General features: G+C 34.4%; 2 protein-coding genes across 3 annotated transcripts in view; one reads left to right on the forward strand and one right to left on the reverse strand.

Annotated features, from left to right (window-relative positions):
- MCPH1 (microcephalin 1) overlaps positions 1–24,597 on the forward strand; it is a 129,606-nt gene that overhangs the window by 58,849 nt on the left and 46,160 nt on the right. The gene's annotated exons all lie outside the window — the stretch shown is intronic.
- The window catches only part of ANGPT2 (angiopoietin 2), a 42,554-nt gene that overhangs the window by 6,760 nt on the left and 11,197 nt on the right, over positions 1–24,597 (reverse strand). Inside the window, exons 2-7 of one of the 2 annotated variants that reach the window (XM_036379716.2) lie at positions 13,509–13,664; positions 11,412–11,533; positions 9,547–9,779; positions 7,180–7,307; positions 914–1,015; positions 219–385 (exon numbers count right to left, since the gene is read on the reverse strand). In XM_036379716.2, the coding sequence (XP_036235609.1) occupies positions 219–385; positions 914–1,015; positions 7,180–7,307; positions 9,547–9,779; positions 11,412–11,533; positions 13,509–13,664 (908 nt within the window). The remainder of the gene's footprint in view (positions 1–218; positions 386–913; positions 1,016–7,179; positions 7,308–9,546; positions 9,780–11,411; positions 11,534–13,508; positions 13,665–24,597) is intronic. The other variant, XM_036379717.2, reaches the window with a different exon arrangement.

Genomic DNA, 24,597 nt, shown 5'->3' on the forward strand with positions numbered 1-24,597 from the left:
TGTGTTATATTCACTCAGGATGCACTAGTAAAATACACATTTTCTCCTCTAGAAAAAGAATTTTTTTTTAGGCAAGAGATGAAAAATGAAGAAAACATTACTTTCTGAGTGAGCTGGAAAATAGTCATGATTTGTATGAAATAAGGCCATACATCTACACAGTTTAGAAAGATTACTATCAGAACATTTTTTTAATTAGATCTGATTTTTCTGCTTACCTGTATTTTTGTTCTTCACTTGCTAGAGAGAAGTGGTCATACAATGAATATGCCTCATTTCCTTCCCAGTCTTTCAGTTGTATTTTAAGAACATAACGCTTCTGATTAGTCAGTTGAGAAACAAACTCATTTCCCAGCCAGTACTCCCCAGCAGGATCACCAAATCCCTGTAATTCAAGTTGTATATTTAAATGGTTTTGTTTGGGTGGGTTTTTTTCATTTCAGTTTGAAAAGATCACTTTAACAATTTTTAAGTTTAATAGTTTTCAGTCTGTCAACTAAGAATTTTACTGTGTCCACGGGCATTATTGATCTGTAATGTTTCAAAAAGTTGATTTCAGCAAGGACGTGCTCAGGAATCTGAAACACTGAATCAATATTACTTAGTAGATTTGGAGCAGTTCCTACTGTTGCCACTAGAAACACAAATATAAACAACTCAAAAAATGTAGACATATGATGGAACAGTTGATTAAAAAAAAGTAAGGTTTCTCTTTGAAAACAAACATCACACTTACAAGTCTGCTTAGGCAAACAACTTACACTATTCTGACATTTTCAAAATGAGCATCTGAGGACAAAGAGAACTTTTTAAGGTTGCTTACATTCTAAGGATGCTATTAATATAAATTTAGCATATTAGATTTCAGATAATAATAACAGCTGATATTAAGGCTTCAGAGAACACTGTTTACCATCTTATACTCCTTCCATGTCCGGTGGAAGTCCACACTGCCATCTTCTCGTTTCTGAATAACTGTCCAACCTCCTCCACCAGTTTCCATGTCACAATAGGCCTACCAAGGGAAGCATATAACAGCCTATGTGCATGCAGTCACAGCAAAACAAAACCAGAAATCATGTAATTTGCATCCTTCTATATAGTCGCAAGTCATGCGCAAAATATGAGTGAACTTAAAAATGCAAGTTTTCACAGCTTTCATACAAATCAGTTGTGGTTGTCCACAAATGAATGGGATTCCTCAGTATATATCACACTTAACAGAATACCTTAACAAATGATACCTTTCACTTCTCCATCTTTTTTGTGAGAGATCTATTCAAATTTCCCCATGACTTTTCAGAGCATAGGTACTGTTAAGTTCAGGCCATGAACAAACTGAAATATATTTTTATTATCACAGTTGTTGTTCAGTGCCTTTTCAAATGGTCTGACCACAAAGTTAAATCTAAGTATATTATCTGAAAGTTGTATCTTAAAGCCATGTTATTATACAGACTGCAATGAACATCTATGCTTGAACAAAAAACGACAACCATAAGATGTTCCCAAATATTCATAAATCACCTTTGAATTTACCAGATTATTGCTAAAAATTTGAAAAGACTGACATGTAATAAGCAGTTCACTGAACTCAGTTTTCAAATACCCAATAAGTGCATCCCTGGCACAGTAAAATTCAAGTTTATAGGTGACTTATTCAATCAGTCTCCCAGATTAAATCACTTCAGCAGCAGAGGTGAAAGGTATTACTGAATGTGCCAATATACTGCAGAGATGCTAATGGGAAAAAAGTATTTTGGAAATTAATTGGAATTTTGGAGTGACATTTGGGAGAAGTAGGGGATAAATTAACAATAAAATTTTGTGAATATGAAAGTATCTAGTACAATTTTTCCTGAGAAAGGATTTCAAATTGTTGCATCTAATTCTGCTTTTCGAAAACTAACAGAACTTATAACTAGATGTGTGAAGTCAGTAGAGCTAAGCTAGTGTAAGACAGTACAATGAAAGCCAAACTGAAGTCAGTATCTCTTTAAATTGCATGTTAGTACTATCTTTAAGAAATATATTGAATTTCTTGTACAAGAATTCCTGTTTGGAGAATTCTCAGTTAATGTTTTCTCATTTGGAAGTTTAATTTTTTTTGACCACTTTCTGCCAAGATATTGAAGTTCAGAGCCTTCTTCAGAATCACTTCACATCTTTGAAAATTTTTGAATTCTAGTTTGAGTATTGAATTACATTAACTTCTAATCTGTATTCTAGATCTTTCATCCAATAAGTGAAGTTGTGCTTCCCATTTATAGTAGTACAGGCAGGACCTGACTTCTTCCACTTTGATATTTCATCTGTAATTAAATAAATAATTTAAAAAGAAACTAGGCAAGTATTTCATTATTAATTTGGATGTTTCCTTCATTGTTTAACAGTTCCCTTAGTAGTCTTACTTCTTGCCTAACTGCTGGTTGTTACAATATGTCTATAATTGCCCCAAATCATGACTGGGTGGCACTAAAGCTCTGTCTTTTTCATCCTCTTCTATAGGAGACTGTCTTATCAGTATTAGCAGTTAGGAGATTTGAGCTCTTTGAACTGTTAGACATCCTGGAAATTCATTGAAAAAGTATGACTGCAGTGAAGCCAGTTTCCTTCTGTGCTGTGGTAGTGTTATGTGTGTCACTTGGGGAAGTAAAGTGTACTCCTTACTAAGTTTTCTATTTCGTTCACTCGTTTAGGGTATGTGTATTGTACGTATGTTATACACTCACATCTATATATTTCTATAGATCAGAGTACCTACAGTTCAAGCAGTGTCATATATACTGTTGAAAGGCATCAGACCATTGAAAGGAAAAGAAATCGTAACAGCTGAAATATCAAATATATTAGTGTTTCAACAGGCTGTTGCACATTGGAAATCCAAAGCAGATACTGTGCTTTAAGCTTGCAGTAGACTCTGCTCAACATTAGAAAATCACATGGCATTCAGTTGGAGATTTTTAGGGAAGATAAAATAAGGAAAAAAGTTGGATAAGTCAGATAAAAATTGGATACCTTTTAAAGTATGTATTGTGAATGGAATTTAATTGAAACTTCTATTTGTACTGATGTATGCAATTCCTTACACCTCAAAGTTTGTTTTTTGTTTGGCTTTACTAACATCTGTATTTAATAACTGGTAAAAATGTGATGATAAAAATGTGATCATAAATTGATTTAGTTAAAATAAAAATTCCCTTCAAAGGAAAGGCTGAAGATAAGGTATTATAGGAGAATAAATCTGTTTTAGAAGGCTAACTCATGATGTGTAATGTATATGTGAAAACTAATTTCTGCAGAGGGCTATAAAGAGGGATACTAAGAATGGGCTAAAGCAGATGCAAATACTTTTTTTTCAGCATCAATGCAAATTAAAAAGCTGATTTAACAATGATCAAATATCACTGGTTGTAGATAGAGTTGTTGACTCTGAAGTTTCAGCCCACTTAAAAGAACAGTATAAGCAGCCAGATGGACAATAGAACTGTTTCACCTTTCTCTGAAATATGTAGTTTCTAACTATGTACAGTGGGAGGCCATGTATTAATTTATTTGAGCTGTGGGTTCAGTCTGATATTGCTATTGTAGTTGTTAATTGATGTTTCTGAATGTTATGTGCAATTTCCTTTATGCCTGTTGACTAAACTTCAATTTAGTTGGAATTAATACTTCGAAAAAATCAATGCCTTTAAATAGCACTTTATTTTGTTCTAATGAGATTAAAATATAAATAGTGAATGACTGTGAATGTCTATCATAATATATTTCTGTTACAGGTAGTATCCATTTTTTAAGTGAGTGGTAAGACAACTAGCTTTCATAAATGCTTTAGATACTTTGAGATAAATGCTGGGGACTGCAAATTAGTTCCCAAAGGAAAAAGCAACTCACTAGGAACTGAAAACCATAATGAGAAATTGAAGAGATGACCATAAAAACCTCATATAGATTTTTCTTACCAGTAACAATTTTTAGAAGTTTACATAAATTTGGGAGTATATTTTTTCCACACCAAGAAAAATTCACGTCAATCAACTCTAAGTCTTTCTTTTAACACCATAACTAGAAGAGAACTCTTCTGACCTTTCAACCTATTCTAGGTTTTATATTCAAAAGAAAGATATGTAACATTTCATAAAACTAATAAAAATAGATACCAAGATTAGGCAGGCAGCAGGAGTCTTCAAACAGATGCCAAAAAGAATAAAGAGATTAGCCTCTCAAGTTACAACAAATTGGAACAGGGAGCATTTGATGTATCTTGTGAAGTGCTTCAGTACTTACAGTTCTAGCAGCTGTAGCACTGTAAGAGGGTATTTGGGATATAAGTGTTTTCAGACCTACTTTGGGAATGGTAAGGCTCAGGCTGAGTTATCAGGATGAAGAGCCAGGGCAGTTTTTATAGCAAAGCAAGTGCAGTCTCCACATCTTTGCAGTGACCCTTTGCATCACTTTCAGCTGTTGTCTGAACACTTTGGAGTCATTATGTCCAGTGATTTTTGTATTCTGCTATCTCTATCTCCTAAAGATGTGACAAGATAAGAACAACAGTCTAATTGCTTCACGAGGTTGCTGTAAGCATAAAACTATTGCCTTTCCATAGTTTTGCCTCTGCCATTTTTCCTCATGTCAGCAGTCTTTTGCTGTTTTCCTCAGTGTTTTTAAAAGGAATTAGCTTTTGTCCTGTTGCAGAACAGGAAAGTTTGAAAATATTAATGGAATTAAATAATTGTTTTCCTCTCAGTAGTCATATGCAATTCCTTAGTTTTGGATTATGATGGGAGAAAAATTAGTAACGTGGGATCGGTTACAGATTACACAGAAGTTGTTTATAAGCCTGTTGGGTCAGAAGGTGTTACAAGAGGAAAAGACAAAAACATAAACAGCAGTGCAGCACTTTTGGCAAATAAAAAAGGTCACTCTGTTTCCTGGTCTGAGTAGCTATCCACATCATAAACAGTTGAAAATGGTGTAACATGTTGATTGTCCCTAACCTTCACTTCCCTTGACAACACCTCTTATGCATTTATATTTGTATAAAAAAATCAGCATCAAGTTAAAACTTTTTAGTCTCTTATTTTCAATGTCATGCGGTAAGTAAAACATTCCCTGTCTTTGTCTGTCTGAAATGGACAGAAAAGGATTTTAATTCTTTAATATTATTAAATGACTGATTTAATACTAAGTGTAATTTTTATGATTTAACTACTTTTTTTTAACTTAGTAAATTACCAAAATGGATATTTGCATTAAGCATTTAAAGTCTCCATATTCAAATGTAAAGCATTTAATGTTTTATAGTCTAGGAAATTTGTACTTTTGAAAATGCAAAGTGTTAAAGTTTATGACAAATTTTTAATCTGTAATATGTCATCCACTTGTGTCTGCTTTTAGAAAATATGCATGCTCTGTATACTATATTTGACAGTAAAATTAAAACCAAAGATTAAAGCTTGAGACAAGTCATAGTAAGAGATCCAAGGAATGTAATTCCTGAGTTGTCTAACAAAGACTGCTGCATTTCATTACTTTGGAGATGCAGTAGCTTTCATCTCCTTTAGTTTTTAAAATTGTGATTCTAGATATCTATGCTATTTAAATGCCATTCAGCTTCATGTACAATAAAACATTTCATTGCATCTTATGTAACTGATTTTCCTGTGAAATTGATGTTTTTAGACTAGATTATTCTGAAGGAAAGACAGCTGTTTTTTTGTTGCTTTTTTTTTTCCCAGAGAAGCAGATTGCAAATAATTTCTCTGGATTATATCTACAAAAAATTACAGGTTTTATCTATTGTATTTTATAGATCTTACCCAAACAAATTGCTTATTTCCTTTAGCTGAGAGCTTTGTAAGTGTAAAGATCACAGTCTGGCTTGGGCAAAATGAGGCTCTGGCACTTCAAAGTCCAGTCACCAGTGAACTTCATTTCTAAACCTTTGCTTGGGAAAAAAATTGCTTTCTCTGTCAGAGTTTTACCAATTCCTTTTCCACATTGCACCTCTTTTTCCACTGCTTTTTTTACATTTTCTGTTAGTTTTTCTAATGCAATAAAGTAGAGCCTTAGGAATTCTGTAAAATATTTCAATTTTTGTCTAAAGGAAATATCTACAGTAGAAATTAGAAAATAAAAACATAATAAAATTATTTGATGTTTTTCTAAGAAATATATTAAGCATTTTTTTATATTCATATGTCCTTTAGCCTGTTGTGCCTTTATCATGGGAGCCCCACTCCTCCAAATGCTTGCTCCAGGTTTTTGGTTCTTTATACTCACAATCAACCTGGGACTTTTCTCCCTTTCAGATTCTACTGATTGTTTCAACTAAATTATACTCTCTGATGCTTTATCATTTTATTTACTTCAGTAGATGGAGCATCTCTGTCAGGCATCCAATGTATCATCCAATGAGTGCCATTTTTAATTCAAGGTCTTTTCTACATAGGTATGGCATACTGCTTTAACTTAAATTGACATTGAAGTTCATTTCAGTTAAACACATAGGGGAAAAAATATCCATAGAGGAATTTAAACTGATCTAGTGAAACCCCTGCAAACTCACCTTTTATATGAATCAGTAGTAGTATTTTCCAGGGCAGTATTTCCCAGAAAAGTCCTCTCTGTTAGACAGTGTCTAATTGTTAATCTAATTGTTACACAAATGTCCTTAAAACTCTGTGATACAAGAACCGAAACCCATACATGAGTCCAGTACTACTAGATTGGTGTCATGAGTATAAATCCATGAGATTTCCATGCCCCTGACTTTACCTCCTTTTGCTACCTAAAGACCCCCTTGGGCATATGAAGGAAATAAGAACTTTAAGGAGACAGGAGTCTGCTGATCATGCAGAGCAACTCTGTTGGAGCTACAGATTTTATAAAGAAATTACACTACCTTATTGATTTAATTACATTAATTATGTGGAGAAAAGAATGAAATTCTGGCATGATGAAGCACACAACAAAATGTTTTTCATTTCAACTGAGCCAAGATTTCACCTGAAGGACTTTTTTCTTCCTGTAAGATACTCAGATCTAGGAGTGATTAAAAGTTTATAAAAAAACTTGGTAAGTAGTAAACTTCACTATTAACTAGCCTTTAAAATAGCACATTTGCTAAATAACCTTTAACATGCAGTATGGCTAGGTAGCTCTTTATAGTCATCCTACCTTCTTCTCTTGTGCAGTGTTTGAAACTGTTAAAGTGTAGATTCCACTTGTTGTCAGTCCAGATTTGAAAGCTTCAGCACAGTCTTTGAAGCTGATTTGCTCCTCTTTGGCTATGAATTTGCTCTTAGCTATTAAAAATACAATAAAATTGAAGGCATTAAGAGAAGATGAATGAAAGTTACAAAGAATCAATTTATGGAGTAATTGGCTTAAAGCAGTTCCAAAAACTATGTCTGGTCCTGAAAGAAATGACAGATCAAGGTACTTATTATGTGTGATGTTACTTTACATCATTTAAAGACATTATTCTGATAGGACTGTGGTTGTTTGATAGGTTGAAAAGTGCTGACACTTACTATTGAATGAGAAAACCCAGATATTGCATCTCATTCAGTTGAACAGTTTCTGCTTCTACTCATTGCCCTTGCTGGACTCCTACATGCATTACAACCTAGGCATGCATTAACTACTATTTATATACATACCTAAGTAGCAAATGATTAGGTTAATAATGACTTTTGGCCAGTACTCTTACATTGTGAAATGAGTTGTAATGCAACAGACTGGTGGAACTACCCTTAAGAGGTTTTAAGCTCTTTTTTTTGCCCCTGTGCTGAACAGGAATAACTTTGTATGTACCAAGCTGAAGCTCGGTAGGTCAGCCCAACTCACTAAAGATACATACCTTCTGGAATTCATTTGTGCAAAAAATACATTTTCATATGTCTAAGCCTTCTTATTCAACAGAACAATCTAAGGTTCATCTTTTTGTTCAGTTCTTTATTAACTATGGAGGTTGGAATTTCCTGGCATTTTGCCTGCTGACTGATATTTCATATTTGACCCTTCTGGGGTTGGTTCTGTGTATTTTCCCTTTTAATTTAATCTAACAATCACAGTCAGTTACTACAAAGGTTTAGTTGCCATATAAATATGTGCTTATATTACAGTTGCTTATTATGTTTTTTGGCTTGCTTATTCATTATTTACCTGTTTAAGTGCTTTGCCTTAAATAGAAAAATAACACATTCAGTGTTTTAATTGCTTTTCCACACTCTATTGTTTGCATACTGTCTTAGAAGCTTTCCCTGCTAATTTTGTCTTTTTGGCAAACACTCATTATTTTTTCCACTCTGGGTTTAATGGTGCTGTAGCCAACATGACTTTGACTTGTTTACTTATTTGTGCACTAGCATAGCAGATAACATCAGCAGGAACATGTACAGCCTTGGTATTTAAGGGAATAGCGTCAGTTATGAAGACAAAAAAAAACTTGGAATTAACTTTGTTTAGAAAAACCTACAACCTATGTTATGATAATAACATATAGGACTATACTAAAAGTGAGGAGTTCCAAACACCCTTTTCCTTGTCTGTGATCCACCTTACAGTAATATATCATAGACCACTGATATACTGTCTTTTAAATTCTAATGACAACTTCTAACATTTTTTCCCAGTATTTAATTTTAAATCCTTTCTTTAGGGGTTCTGTATATTTCTGTACTTTCAGCCCTGAGAACTTTACAGGCAACTGTGCCAGATTCTACAGTCTTTTAGATCAGCTTCTAATCTGTCCAAGTTCCATATCAGACATGAAATTCAAGGCACGAACAGTTTAAATCCTGTGTAGCAATAACTTTTAGTTTACGGTTTGTGTGGGTTTTTTATGGCACCCGTGAATCTGCATAAATCTGAAAGCTATGTTTGGTGTCTATGATCTGTTGCAGAGTTGTCAGGCATTTAGGGGTGAGATTATAGCCTGTAAGGTTTGCTAGGCTGAGGGATTTTTGGGATGAACAAGGATACCTTGGTGAAGAACTTGTGGGAGTACCTGCTGCCCAGGCCTGGTGCTTTCTGGTTTGGGGGGCTAAAAACTATGCCTGTGCTTATTCCTTTCCCTTTGGTAGCCACTATAATTCATCCTTTCTTTGATAAACTCTGTGTTATAAAGCAATGAGAGGTGGCAGAAACAATCTCTGTGAGCCAGGAAGGTAAGTTGCAGACCTACAATATGCAGTCTCACCTAGATATATGGTCAAGCAAGTGTATACTGCCACACATGTGAATGCCATGTGAGATGAATAATACTTGGCTTCTCTGTATTTTGTTGAGCTACTGGAGAATTGGTTAAGAAAATAATAAACCAGAGAAGATAAAATATTGAAAAGAAATCACATAAATGTCGTTGTTTCTCCCACCCCCTAAAATGTAGGTTAATTAACTTGGATGCAAAATTTAAGGCAAAAAATACAGACTTTTTGAGAAGCAGAAGTGTGTCAGAACTAGTTGTAAGACTATAAGTACCAGTGTACACAAATTAGGAAATAGCACGGAAATGATATAAGCATGTCTAGTTTGACTTACAGTTTGGTGTCGATATCATAGTAAGCAAGCTATGAACTGTCTCCATCAGATCATGTTGCTGTTTTTGCAGAACTGAGTTGTTTACTGTAGCTGTAACTAACTGTTTTTCTAGTTCTTCTATAATAGAATTCTGTCTGGCTACTAGGACTTGAAGCTGATCTTTTTCATCTTTTATTGACTTCAGCTGAAGCATGTGCTTGTCTTCCATCTCAAGAACTCTTTTTTCTAAAAAGCTAAATAAAAGATTACAATTAGGCTCTCCAGAAACAATTTTGAGCTGATGACAAGAGAATCAAGCATGTTGTATAAGTTTCTTTCTTCATAAACACTCAACTTCATTCTCTAATGCTATGCAAGCAGTAGACAACTAAATGAAAGTTTAGTTTGATACATATGCTTTCATTTATTATGTAAGTGCACTAATAAACAACATTATCTACTACAGTGTGTATTGCAGACTTTAAAAATGTAATAATTGGGTGTTTGATAATTCAACATTATTAAAGGAAAGATAAAGTGACTAAGTTGTCATGGGTTTACGCTATTAAAAGATGGAACTTATTTAAAGATGTAACTCTGAGCATTTCAAATATCCTATAATAAAACACACAGTTAACATAAATGTTATGGCATTAAGACAGGGAAACATGCAAATAGTTACTTGAAGATGGGTTACCCTTCTCCAATTTTAGAGCTGGTATTATTAGGTAACCAGCTAGGAACATTGTTTTACTGCTAATTGTTCTGATATAGACTCTGAGAAAGCTGATCTTAAAAGATGCATAGCCAGAAGAGAGAAATTCACCTGAAATCTATTGCCGTTACTGAAAAAAAAATCCTGAACCTTATAAATAATTATGTTTCAAGCGGATTAGTTCAATGCAGATTGTATTTTGTTAAGTGAGAAACAATGCTTTTGTGTTTTATGTGGATGTTACAAGGGTAGTCTAAAGTCTGCTGAGTTCAACACCAAAAAACATGACCTTTTGAAAATCAGTGTTTCCTTTGCTTTCCATTTGATAAGGATACTTGTTTTTCTTAAGTTGGTAGATAAAACCTTTAGGGAACATACATAAATGTAGTAGAGTAGTGAACAAAAATGTCAAAACATGTCTCCTGGGTTTCTTAAGCTAATTCTTTCAAAGAAAAAGCACTTTGCACATATGGTTCTCATTGAAAGACATTGCTTTGAAGGAGAAAACTTACTGTTATTGCTGCTTTTAGATTCCTCTGTAAACTATTTATTGCCAAAAGTAAAAAAAGACCGTGGTGATATGGAAACGAAGCTAGCTGAAAAAAGGTATGAGCCTTTGGAGCACAGCCGAGTACAGAAGAGGATAGGAGTAATAGTTGGATTTTGGTCAATTTCAAAAACATGGACTCTTGAGGAATGTTGAATATGATCAGTGCTTTATTTTTCTCACTTATATATTAGGTAAAAAAATTGTAGCAATGACCTTTTTAATCATTAAGATAGCTATGTACTACATGGAAATAAAATTTTGGAGATGTGGTTACACTCAATTAATTTGAATCAAGTTACATCAAATTCATATGGAAAAGTCTAAAGAAGAATATAAATTGGGTACAACAGAAGTACTGCTTTAGTTTTAGCCTTAAGTTCCTCATATAAAGGAGAACTTTAGATAGTGAAGAACAATATATAAACAGAACACAATAAACCTGCATGAATCTCCTAGGCTTTAAGTAATATATGACCTTTGTAATGAGTGTGGGCAACATTTTGTAATCAGTTTGGAGAGCTTTTGTACAAACCCTTATTTTCCTACTTGAGTACATTTGTTTCTAAAACTATTAGAAGGGCACTTCATGGAATAGCATTTTATTGGGCTGTGCAAACTTACCTGTTTTTTTCTTGTAATTTAGTTATCTCATTGGTCTGATCTGAAATCTGTCTTTCTAGTTTGTTTGTTGAAAGAGAGTGTTCCAAAAGCTGAAGTTCAAGTCGGGTTGTCTGGTTTAATACCTAAAATAATTTACAAAAAAAGAAATTTCTTTTAAAAGATACATCTTTTAAATAAATTGTCATTTTGTTATGTTGTGAAATCATGCCAATCTCTATGTACACCTATGATAAAAAAATATTTTTCAACACTTAATTTAGGCACAAATGTTCATAGAATGAGAATGAAGAAGAATACACAGTGTTGAACTAATTTTGTCATTACACTATATCATTGGGAATATTTCAGTAGTATGCTGTGTTTCTGATGAGAGTTACTGTGTACTTTAGCTTTGTTGTTATACCTTCCCCTCTGTTATGATAATTCTCATTTCATTAGTGGATAATTCTTTATTTCATTACTGGAACTATGACAGTTGTGGCTCAAAGAATGAGTTGTTTTCCCTATCTGGTGTTGAAGAAGTCTCTAGCTGAAATCTTGGCACAGTTGTGAAATCACTTGATAGTTCTCTCCTATTCAATCCCAAATTATATTTTGAAGTGTTTATCATGTGAAACATATGACTAATATTTCATGAAACATATGAAGCAAATCAACTAAAGTGACCACACTTTACTCAATTCATTCTTTGCTTTTTAATATTACCTTTTTCTATGCATTGTTTACAATTTATTTACATCTTTAAATGAAGAAATGGAGATGCTGGGAAACATGTATGATACTCTATGGTTTGTATTGCATTACTTTAAGGCAAGTTTTCTAGAAATATTTTCTCATTGTTTTAGAATAGCTTTTTTTAATTCAACAGAATTTGGCTTTCCTTGACAGGAAGAATTGATTACTCATGTCCTTCATGTTAAATAGTCATTCAGGACATGATTTCACACTTAAGTGTAATTGAAAATTATTGCCAAAAGTAAGTGTCCTTGAGAGAGCAATTGTTTGGTTAATTTCCTTATGTTGCTAATTAAGCCCTTAACCCAGTCACCAGTAATTTCAAGCAGAGAAGGAAAGTTACAGTGATGATTTTCTTCCTCTAAGCAGAAAATAACTGAGTAATTTCCATAAAGACATTACTGTGAATTAATAAATACATTCTCTCAACATGTGCAAAATATTAGGCTCCTGAATAATACAATGAAAGTTCAGCTCAGTATGCATATAAGCTATGAATTTTCAGTTTATCCAAGAGTTCACGAAGTCTTGATTTAGGTTAAAAAATTCAATTTAATTCATTGGATGAATTCTGCATCTTCCTACGATATCTGCAAAACTACAAATACATACCACTCTACATGGATTGGACTTGTCCTTTTGCTAATATCTGCATTCTGTTTAAGAAAATGTCTTATTGTACTTAATGCTTTTCAATTAAAACACATTTGTTTTTGCTTGAAGTTAGCAAATGTACAGTAGACAGGTTTACTTCTGTGTGAATATACTTTTCTAGCAGTCTCCTAATTTCTTTTTTCTTTATTAATCTCAGATTTATGTGTCCCTTTGTTTACCATAATGCAGTGCATTGTGCTGGAAATGAACTGTTACCCACTTAAGAGTTATCTGTGAAAACATTAATTAAAAAGACATCGTTCTTTTGATAAGTTAAAAAAATAAAAAAGGAAAGATTTCATTTAAAAAGCAATTAAGCTGGTAAATGGAGCAAAGACAGTTTGAAGAGACTCATTTAGCTAAGATTAGTAATGAGAGTAATGTGAGTATAAAGCACACTAGGACCCAACTGATGCCTGGATATAGTATAGTAGTTTTAAATACATTCTCTTTAAAGATTAATTTAGCAGCTGGCTTTCTAGACTTACTTGAAATGCTACTGTAATGAAAATCACTCCAGTGACACTTATCTTGAGATGGAACTATGTATTACCAAATACTAATGTTTCCTTAAGTTGGGTAGAACTGTGGGTCACAACGATTGACTTCTAATTGTTGAACAGAAGCGTGTAGCACTCAACAGTGTTAAATGTAGGGCTGTAGTATTTGGGAAGCAGAAGCATTTTGAGGTTGAAATTCATTACTTACTTGTGCTTCAACATCTGTTAATTTGCGGGTCTGTTCAGCTGTTTGATTTAGCAAGTTTGTGCCTATTTCAATCATAACTGCAGTCTGGTTCTGCACTGCAGTTTGCTGGATCTCTACCATTTCTTTCTTCATACTGTCTTGGATGTAATTCTCAAGCTACATGGGAAAGGAAAGAGAGAAGATAGTTGCATTCTTTAGATGTTGGAAAGGGGGTAGTACAGTAAGCCTGCTGGCAGCCTAGCTAAACAAATTTGGTCCTTTTCCTTGTCTGTTATGTATTTATGTTAAGTTTCCCAACATTAAGCTCTGTGAGAGGAAAACCAAATGTGACAAGGAATATGTGGCCATTCATCTTCTAAAGGCAGGAACAGAGATTTGCAGGGGATAGGTAGTAGGTACAACAGTGAAAGTGCTTGTGGGCACTTGGCAGCCTTTCTCCCCTAGTGCTCCCACCATTGTAACAATCAGAGGAGCTTCACCAGCTTTGGCAGTGATGGGAATTTTTTAGAAGATAAAAGTTTAGGAGTTTAGTCATCTTCCTGTATTTACACTTAACTATTTTAAAAGCTATTATTCATCACATGACCAGAATTCAAAGAGGTCAGATGTCATTTAACACTGTTATGTGTGCATTTTTATCAGAGAGAATTTCAAATAAAGACACAAAACAGTAGAAAAACCTATAAATACTTTAAATGCTTAATATTAAGGAATGCAAAAGTTGTTTAAAATACTTGACTCTGAAGTAATTTCTGTCTAAACTAATATGGCTTTTTAGTAGATATTTTATAGCAAAGTACCCTGCTTTCAAGGAAAGTGAGAAAAATAAGTAGCAAGGAGAAAATTAAAGTAGCCTTTTGCATAAATCTTTCTTTCTACCCGCCTGGATTATGAAAAAGCAGTCTGATTTTTCTTCACACTTCTTTATTTTTTGTCAGTAATTGCAAATATCTCACATTTCTTTGATGTGTCATTGCATATGTTTGAATTCATGAAAGTCCAGGCCACAAGACTTCATTTTTTTCCATTGACTGAGGAAATGTCTAGAATCAAACTTCTACTTCACTCCAACACAGTTCTATCCAGAGAACCATAATAAATTTTGAGCTTCATGCTCTACCTACAAAGAGGATACTAGCTAATAAAAAATAGCTAGTGTCATTAAGCACAAATGGTAATACATCATCAATTCCTAATCTAAGTGAATAGTAAAACAGGTTGATAACTTGATTTTTTAAAAAATAATATTTTAATAGTTTTATCTTTATATGAATGGTGGCTTGTAGTAATGAGACACTTTGAACTTTGTTTTATGGCTATTTTCTATATCAGTGGGGAAAAAGCATCTTGTGATTTAATATTCTCTAAACCACTGTTCAGATATAACCATTCCACTTCCAACCAGCTAAGGACCATGGGCAGATCTATTGGCTTTGAATATTTAAGCTTTTCCCCTTAACTGTTACTTAAGCAAGGACTGGGTTAATTTTTCTTACTTCAGAGCTGTTTTTTAAAAGTGGCATATGGAGAAAACAGGGTATATTAAGAAATCAAAACCTCTAAAACTGGTAGTATATTCTTACATTTGAAGTGACCACTATCTCTTGATGCCCAGTGTGACCAAACTGTCAAAGCAGTATTTGTTTGTTCACTCCAGTCTCCCCATGCAGCTGGTGAACTGCAATGCACAACAGGGAGATTTCTGACCTGGCATAAACTTTAATATCTACTGTTCTGCTCCGTAAACATACTTCTCTTTCTACCACAAAGATTTAAAACCAGTCTTTAGGCAGCCTTTACATGCTCTTTGCATGATGATCTTTTTGAATACTAGAATTAAGCCTACAATCAACTGGATTTTGGCATAATAATTGAACATGGGTATTTTCAATTGCCATCATACTATGATAATTAGAGTTATTCACTATTCATAGGGTTGATTCTTAAGTGTTACCTTTTGCTCCATGCTATTCCTCATTTTCAAAAGCTTCTCCACCCATAGACAAATCTTATTTGACCAAACGTGTTGGAATTTTTTGAATTCTTTGGTGACATCTTTTAGGTCAGCTTCTTCTTTTATGTTGGACAACAATCAGTGCCTTTTAATTGAGTAGTAATAGTAAGGTATCTTTAGTCCTTGATCATTACACTGTGAGATGTCAGAATATAGTGATAATTTATTTTAAAAAGCAATGCAAATTGATATTTGATGCACCATAGTCAAAGGACATTTGCAAAATTCTGCAGACTTTTATATAGATAAAAATAAGTAATTTTTCACTGAAGTGAGATGACCAAGAACAACAGCTAATATGTATCCCTCTGAAAAGGCTAGATATCTGGGAATTAAATGATTTATGAGTCCAAATTAACTTTAGCAACTGAATCTGGAAGACTGGACATCATTATAGATAACATTGAAAAAAACTTTGCACAAATGCAGCTCTGTTAAAAGACTATGAAGTGAAATCTCCAGAATGCATTTTATTTGCCTCAGTATACAGTTAAGTATGGAAACACCTTTATCAAGATCAAGGATATGGCTTCACCTGTCAGAATCAGTGCATTGAAAATATTGCATCATCTTTAATTTAGAAAAAAAGCCCAAAATAAAAAGGAAGACAGTAATAAATAGATCAACAAAGAAAGATTGTTCATGAGTTTTGATTCTTTCAAGAAATAGTTGTGGATATTTAACCTCATTCTTCAAGGTTCTTTGTTCACCAAAGAGAGAGCAGAATGAGAATCTGAGCAAAGTCATCTCTGCATATAGGATTGCAGAACTGCATGACTTCTTTGAAATTGTTATCACTGAGTTGTTCCAAAACACACTACTAGAAAAGGAGTTAATTCTGGGCTTAAAGGTAAGGTAAACATTTTATGGTGGGCTTAGGCAATTGCCCAGTTCAAACACACAGATGTAAGGTTGCTCTGAATACAGTATGCAAAACCCATGATTACAGTTTAAGGCATCTGGTGGTTCTGGTTGCCAGATTTTTATACCCCTTGTCACTGTACTTGTAACCTTGGAAAGCAGTTTTGTTTGGACACACAGATCTGTATTTTCATAATTTATCTTATTTGAATATATGTAAGTATGAGCATATCTCCAAGTATCTGATCTCTTTCAAATAATTTCTTATTTATGTGGGGATTTCCAAATCACTGAAGTATTCTCTTGACTCCAGTTTTAAGTTTGTCTTCACATCTGTTTTTTAACTTTAAAAATATTAAATACATAATTTAGGGAATATGGTATCTGTTCTTACTTGAAAGCTTGAAATGTGAATACCAAAAGGGATTTAATATTTAAAGTCAGTTTTATTATCTGACTCATTTATTCTAATTTGGAGCAACGTGAATCATCAAAATTATAATGACCTATTAAGTGGCTTTAGAGCTTCTTGTGGTTTTTTTTCCTAAAAATCCTATAAAGCATGATTACATAAAACCCTTCTGTTTTTTTCTTCATATTCACTAATCTTCTCCCACTTTTGTCCGTTCTCTGCATGTACACATCATAAAATCGTTTTCTGACCTGAACCAAGATAATGCACTGATCCCTCTCTGCTTATTTCCCTTCTCTCTTCATCATACAATGCAAAACTCTAGTGAGTAACACTTTTTACAGCTACAACCCTACAAGTTTTTCTTAGTGGCAGGTGCTTACTTTGATCCTTCTCCAAAAAGTAAAAGAATGACTTTCCTCCAAAACGTCTCACCATCTCGCACTGACCTTAGTGACAGCAGAACATGTTCCCACTTGTACCCCCGGCAAGCAAAGCCCTTGGGTTTCACTGACAGGGTGGTGGAAGAACTTTTTTAACAGGGCTCCAGTTCCCACAGCCACGGCTGAGCTACACTGACAACACTGAGGATTAGCAGCCATTTTTGCAGGACTGCTGTTCTTTGTGGCACATTTCTTTGTAGAAACTATTCATCAGCTCCTGCCAAGGAGCCTCCTTTCTTTGTAAGCAGTAGCACACTCAGTTTCTGAAGGGGGAAGAATAGCTTGGGTAAAAAAGAGGTTTAAAAGAGGGAAGGACATGGGAATGAATGCCTCATTTCCCAGCCATCAGTCAGGAGGCTTGGTAGTTTGAACAGCATGTCTGTCTTCTTCAATATTTTGCTCAAATCTGGAAGGTGAAACAGGGATTATTTGCCAGATTTCTATCTTGCCACGTCACTAGCTATGGTTTAATCTCTTTTTGATTCAGATAATATATGAATATTATGAGAAGTGTGTTAACCATGATTACATTATTGTTATTGAACAAAATAAATGTTAAAACCTAATAGCTGACTATTAGTGATGCATTTTCAGAAATTTTGCTTTTGAGGGAGTAAGCTGATCAATGACTTGATCAACTTGATCAATGACTATCTTAAAGATAATACAAGGGAGAGGGAATGTTTGAAAGAAGGACTATTTAACTGATAGCGTTTCAGTGATTCTTCTTGGAATTTTTTATTAAATATTCTATCTTTTGTGTAGGAATTTGGCTGGCATGTATTCTTGAACAAAGTATAAAAATGAAAGCACAGATGGGAAAAAACATGTCACAAAATATGCTTAAATTGCAAAAGCAGCTGGGAAAATTGAAATACTTTTACAGTTAAGATTTGTTACAAAGTTATAGTGATGCATTTTTAGAGAGAAAAAAATTCTCTAAGGTCACCACTTTGGGACTGCATCATGTTTTATTACTTCAAATCATATAAAATCATAAAATTTGGCAAAAATACTCCAGCTAAGTTGCCAAAAAAACAAGGACAGGTCAATAATATTGGAGCGCATTCCAACACGTTACTTTTATAGCCAAGGCTTTTTTTTCAAACAAGCTTTAAATGGGCAAGAAAGGGAAGACAACATGTAGAGTATGCACTAAAAGAAGTGTGTTTTCTAACCATTGGCAGACATACTATTAATCCATTATGAAGAGTTATCAATACTCAGTCAAATGAAAACCTGCCTGATTGTATATTTTGTGTCCATACTAAAAAATTTTTCAAAGAATCAGCAACTTATTTGTGCATTTTATAGACATTTGACTTAACATTTTTTCCATTTTAAGTTATGAATGATGTCTTGCATTTGTTCTTTGCTGCCAAATGTTTAATCTATACTAATTAAAGGGTCATGTTCCTGGCAGCATTTATGCTCCATGAATACATAAATGCCCCTTTGTTAAATGCTACTCCATGTTAATAGTACAAGTAGTACTGGGTGCTTGTTCTATTTTATGGAATTTGTCAGTTATTGGAGCAGGCTTTCCAAATAAAATTTGGTGATTTTCTTAATGTTTATAGTCTGATTCTGTCAAGTCTAACATTTATTTTCAGCAAGAGGTAATGTTAATAATGAGTTTCTACACAGTGCTGTGTCCTGTGTGAACAGGTTCTGTTACAACACATATTGCATGCTTAGTCATCTAATGTAGATGTAGAGAAAACTGCAGGGCTAATGACACATATATAGTGATTTTCCTCTAACTTTTGTTTTGGATTTAAAAAAGTGGAGTAGATCCAGTAGAAAACCTAGCAACAAAAAATACATTTACAGCTAGGCACCTTTTAAATATCTGTTGAAGCTACAGAGTTTGGCATATTGTAGATGCCTGGGCAGTAAGGAGTTAATGTGTTGTTCTGCCTCAAATGCTAATGGCTATTCAAGTGGGCAAGTAAGAATAGGATGTAGCTAGAAAGAGGGGCAGCATTTCTGACAGCCCGTCAGAAAATAGGGCAGCACCTTTCTGGAACCCACTTCCTACTTCTGGTCTGTGCTGACCAGATCAGCAGAAGTAGGGTCAAGAATTAGGCATGAACTGTCAGCTCAGGGTCATTCCAGTAGAGGGGGATCAAGACCACCAAAAGACCCTCAAAGACCCTCAACCCATTTCCAGAAAGGTCCAGAAAAAGGGACTGCACCTGCTCACTTATTTACACGAAGAGTGAGAAATCTAAGTCCCCGGAGAGGGAAATTTACCTATAAAACGGTGCCCCTACTAAGTTTGGGTGGCACCACCAGGACCTTGGACACCCTATTGGCTGGATCAGTGCTGGACCCAGAACTGGTGATCCCCTTTCCTCTCCTATCTCATTTCTCTTTATAGGGGCAAACATATTTCCATGCCAAGTGTGTTGTCTGTTGATAAAACTTTGTGAGCGGTTTTCTTTTGGACCCCTTTGGGTTTTGCCACTCTTCTTTGACCAAAGGCATTGAGAAATTTTGGGTACTCCCTTCCACAAAGGAGTGACATGTTACACATATATTAAGCTGTCAAAAACTTTGAGTTACAGTTCTCACATCCCTAACAAAAATGTCATGTGCTTTATTTGGAACTTATCTTTGCAAATTTAAACCACTTGAATTTAATCAGTTCTTCCAATACCTGTGGTCATCATCCAGGTGCTTTTTTCACCAAGATGTTCATTATACACACAAAAGCAAGCAAGATGGAAAGTGTACTTAAGCATCCATAATCAGATTTGCTTAGTTTTAGTAACAGGTCAAAATAAGAAAAGCTGAGTCTCATTAGTTCCTTTGGGAATACTTTTTCAGAGTATAGATGTGACCTTCCTGCTTCTCATACTCCAGATATCTTGAGGTATCTTTAACCTAGTAATGCTTGGTCTTAGTTGCCCTTCCCTTTTTTCAGAGTGGCAGTGTTCTTTGGATTGTGGCCACATCTGATTTCTTCATGAGTCATCTGAAGTAGAATTTAGCCCATAATTCGGACTGGGGTTTTTTTTTAATGCTGTGTCAATGTGCAGTTTTCTGATTGTAAAAGAATCAGAATATGCCACAGAATCCTTAAATTTCTCATTCACAGATACATTTTTTTAATATAAAGACAAACATGTAGTTTTTTTCACAGACTATTTTAACAGACCTAATTTTCAGTTAAAATACTAAATATTTAAATTGTTTATTTGTAGTATAATTGAAGTCTGTACATTAGGAGGGTTTTCTTGTTTGCTTGTATTTGTATTTCCACATCACATGAGTGCGTTGGTGTTATGAAGGCAAAATACTGTCAAAATTTCAATTTTGCAGACAGTTTTGTTCTCTTTAAAATAGCTTTTCATACTTATTTTTCAGTCTGTCCCTGTTCCTACTGCTTCAAGTCAGGATGGAAATAGAAGAATCACTACCCTTTCCAAGAGTCATTTATCTTGACAGACCTAAGGGAACACATTTTTAAGGGCATTGCATCAATCTCCATCAATCAGACCTTAAGCTATTTTAAAGCAACTTTTAATAAAATTATTTATTTCTTCATGTTTTCTGGAACTAAGTTATCAATTTTAGGAGCCTGTAACTTTTGAAAAAAATTAGTACACTGCAGAAATAAAATGCAATCATGTCTGAAAAAGAGACATTTAAAATTTTCCTTTTTTTCCTTTTCCCTAGAGCAGGAAGTCCCAATGGTCTATGAGTTGTTTCTCAAGGGAGGGAAAGAAATCTTTGGGAATGTATATGGGAATGCTTGAGATGTCTCTATGCCCCATCAAACATGTCTGCCTGTCCAGACCTCCAGCTAAGATTTTTCTCTTATCTCATTTTCCTGTCAGCAAACAAAAGGTGAAAGTAACATCATAAATGAATACTATCTGGAAGTGAGCTGTGATTTACTGGAAAATGTTGAAGCTAAAATTGTGTAATAAAATACTAAAGGTTTAAATGCTAACTCTTAAAATAGTAAACACAGACTTTGAAGTAAATGATATGCAGATGGTTCTCGTAGGGACACTTGTGCACTAAAGGAAAGCTTACCAGCCTATTCTCCTGTCTGATTACACTACATTTAGAGGAAACTGTTACACTTTTATAATTTACACTTGCTAGCAGAAGAAAAATATTCCCCCCCCACCTTTACTGGTAAAACTCTACTTAAATAAAAACTAAATTTTCATTAATGTAACATGAAATAAAATGTATGAGATGTCTTCATTTTCTATACAAGTTTATATTTATAAAGAATGACTTTCAATCTGTGTTCCTGAATGGAAGTATTCTGTATCTAATTCTAAAAGTTATTACAGGATGATTGGATTTTCTACTGTATGTTCTGAACTAACTATGAATGTTACAATCAAGTGATGATGTCAAAAAGGCAAAGGAGCACATAGGAAAAGGGAAGAGACTTTGACAGCTGAAACACTCCCAAAAGCTGTCGTAGAGTTGAGCTCCCACCATTCCAGACACTGAGCTTATTTTGTCCATGTAATACTACACTACTGCTTTCCTACCTACACATATGTGCTGTCCTTTGGAGGATGACATGGGTTCTTTGTACTATATATGATGCACGTACTTTCTATGGTGCATTTCTGCATTAAATTGCAAATGAAAAATATTTTTTGCAAAAAACACTGTTAATGGAAACTAAATAGTCAACTTGACAAACCGCTTAACAGCGTTAATTTCTATGTAGGTAGGTAAATTTTATAAAAACAAAATTTAACAAGAGTATCTTCAAAATTAAAATCAATTATTTGGTGATTACCCTTACTCATTAAGAGTTAAGGCTATTCATTAAGGCAATAATTTAAGATTCTGAATCACCATTTTTATGGACTATAGCTGCTATGGTATTTCTCTTAAAAATCAGGGAAGGAATTCATAAAGTTCCCATTAGTCTAAAAATAAAGAATAAATAAATAAATAGTGTGAGTCATGAATGGCATTTTGCCGAAGTTCAGTAGCTCTGAAGCCAGGGAGACAAGAAGCCAGTGATGCTTCAGCCATTCACTGAAATGCATAAAATATTTTTCGTTATATGCAACAAGCCACCAATACTCAAAATTAGGATTCCATATTTATTAACTGTGTAGGAAATACTGCTAATCAATATTTAAATTTTAAATACTAGGTTATGGCATCGGACTATAATTTCCCAAATTGAATATTCAAACCTTTTGGAGACAAGCCTACATGTTTTCAATCAGATTTTGGACTTTACCAGACCAGTGTAAGGATGAGATTGTGCTGTACAAAGATGACATCTGAATAAACACTTGCTATCCCAGATCTTATTTCTCATAATCCTTTCTCATTTGTGTATTTTTTCCATTCCACTGAGCAACTGAAATAAACTTACTATCAGATATGCTGGTGACATTTTTCATGAAGAACATTGTCTGTGTAGCCTTATAAACTTTACAAAATATTTAGCAAATGTATCAGTCACAGTTAAAGCCATTTATCTTTTTTATCTCAAACAATATCAAGTAGCTTTTTATGAACTCCTCTTTCAACGGGAAAGCCTATTTTAGAGAATAGCTCATGATGTGGTGAAGCAAATCAGAGATCAAGTTTTTGACGAATATGAAGCAAATTCCACTTTTCAAAACATGTTACTGGGGAAGTGAAAAAGAGCTAGGCATTTACAGTTCATTCTCAGCATTGCTTTCTAGGGAAGCAGTCATCTTGCATTCCATTTCCATCCAGAAGGAAGAATGATTTGGAGTTCAAGGATCAAACTAGTTAGGAAGCTATGGTACACAATTAGTCCCTTTTGTGAGCTATAAAACTGGGTGTCTCCGGTTCCAAAGCTGTGTTCACAGAGCATCTTTCAGCATGACAAAAATTAGATTCTTTTTAAAGTTCACAGGTTAAGGAAACTGAAAGCATTTTTAGTGGTTCTTAAGCTTTGCAACATACTGGCATCTAACTATAGTTTATTGAGTTTTTATGAGATCTTTTTCTTGTAGAAGAAGCCTCAATGATGCTACCAAGTGACAACCAGTCATTTTTGCTGAAGGCCTGACAAATTTTGAATGCTCAAGACTTTGGGGAAGCACATGTCAGCTGCTGATTTCAGTTTTGAGGGACTGAATTTCTTTACTAAGAACCCATTCACTGATTTTGGAGGGGAGAAGAGAAAGTAATTTGTGCTCAAGTACTGTAGCTCTTTTTTTAAGATGTGCTGCATCTTTCTCACTGTCATTTCAATTGATAATATGCTAGATGGACTGGGGAAGTGGAGTGTCTGGAGAACTGCTACATTTACATCACCAGCTTGAAAATTCCTCACTTCCTGGACCAAACCTGTCAGAGAAGTTCCCAAACTTTCCAAAACACTGGGCAGGGCAAGCAGGACCCAAAAACCAACTAGCCTTAAATATGGCTACAGAAAACATTAAAGGCTGCCTTAAAAAAGAGAAGCTCAGGTGGTCACCTCTGCTTACTTTAAAAAATTAGCATCCTTATATGTTCTTGTCAAATGCCACTTATTTATTTCTCTGTACTGTTCCATTAGCCCAGTTAAGAGTCTTGAGTGCAAAAGTTTCTGAGAAATTCCAGGAAGCAAGATCAGAACATATAGGCAGCAAATTGCAGAAACAAAACATAGTGTATGATGCAGGAAAAAAAATTAAATTATGTAATCCGGATTAAAAAATACTTTTTTTTTTTTGTCTCAATAGCTGGAATTATCCATCTAAAAGCAGACAGTTTAGGTTTTTGGAGCAGAAACATGAAGACAGGTCTTTTCATCCATTGCTTTCAAAATTTCCTCTTTGTCTTTGGTACCTCCTGAGCACTCAGGTGGTGATGCAAAGTCACCTCTTGAGCTGAGCTCCAGTCAGTGCTCCAGAAAGCTTGACACCAGGCAGCTGCCAGTATGTGCCCTTCTAGAAAGACCAGAAGCCAGATCCTCTCAAAACAAATTATGCTATTGGCATTGACCATAAGAGAAGAGGAGAAATTGTCAGAAAAAATGTCTGAGAACCAAAGCTGTACTCATTATAGGATGGGTATTTTATGAGCGGACACTGTTCCCTGTCTGTCAAGATCTGACAAGGGCCACTGAAGAGGGAGACTTTTAAATATGCTTTCCAGAGACTCTTGGATGTAAAACTCTGCTGTCAAGATGAGTAAGCACATTAGCAGAGGGGAAAGTACAATGACATCAATACTATATGCACCTAGCCAGAAAAGAAAGCTATCTATCTTACATTTGAGAGGTGGGCCCATGCAAATATCATAAATTTCCATAAGGCCAAATTTCAAGGTCCTAAACCTGGGTCCAGGAAATCCTAAACATAAGCACAGGCTGAGCAGTGAAGGGATTGATGGCAGCCC

This window comes from Molothrus ater, chromosome 3 (assembly GCF_012460135.2).
Source record: "Molothrus ater isolate BHLD 08-10-18 breed brown headed cowbird chromosome 3, BPBGC_Mater_1.1, whole genome shotgun sequence".
Classification (NCBI taxonomy): Eukaryota; Metazoa; Chordata; class Aves; order Passeriformes; family Icteridae; genus Molothrus; species Molothrus ater.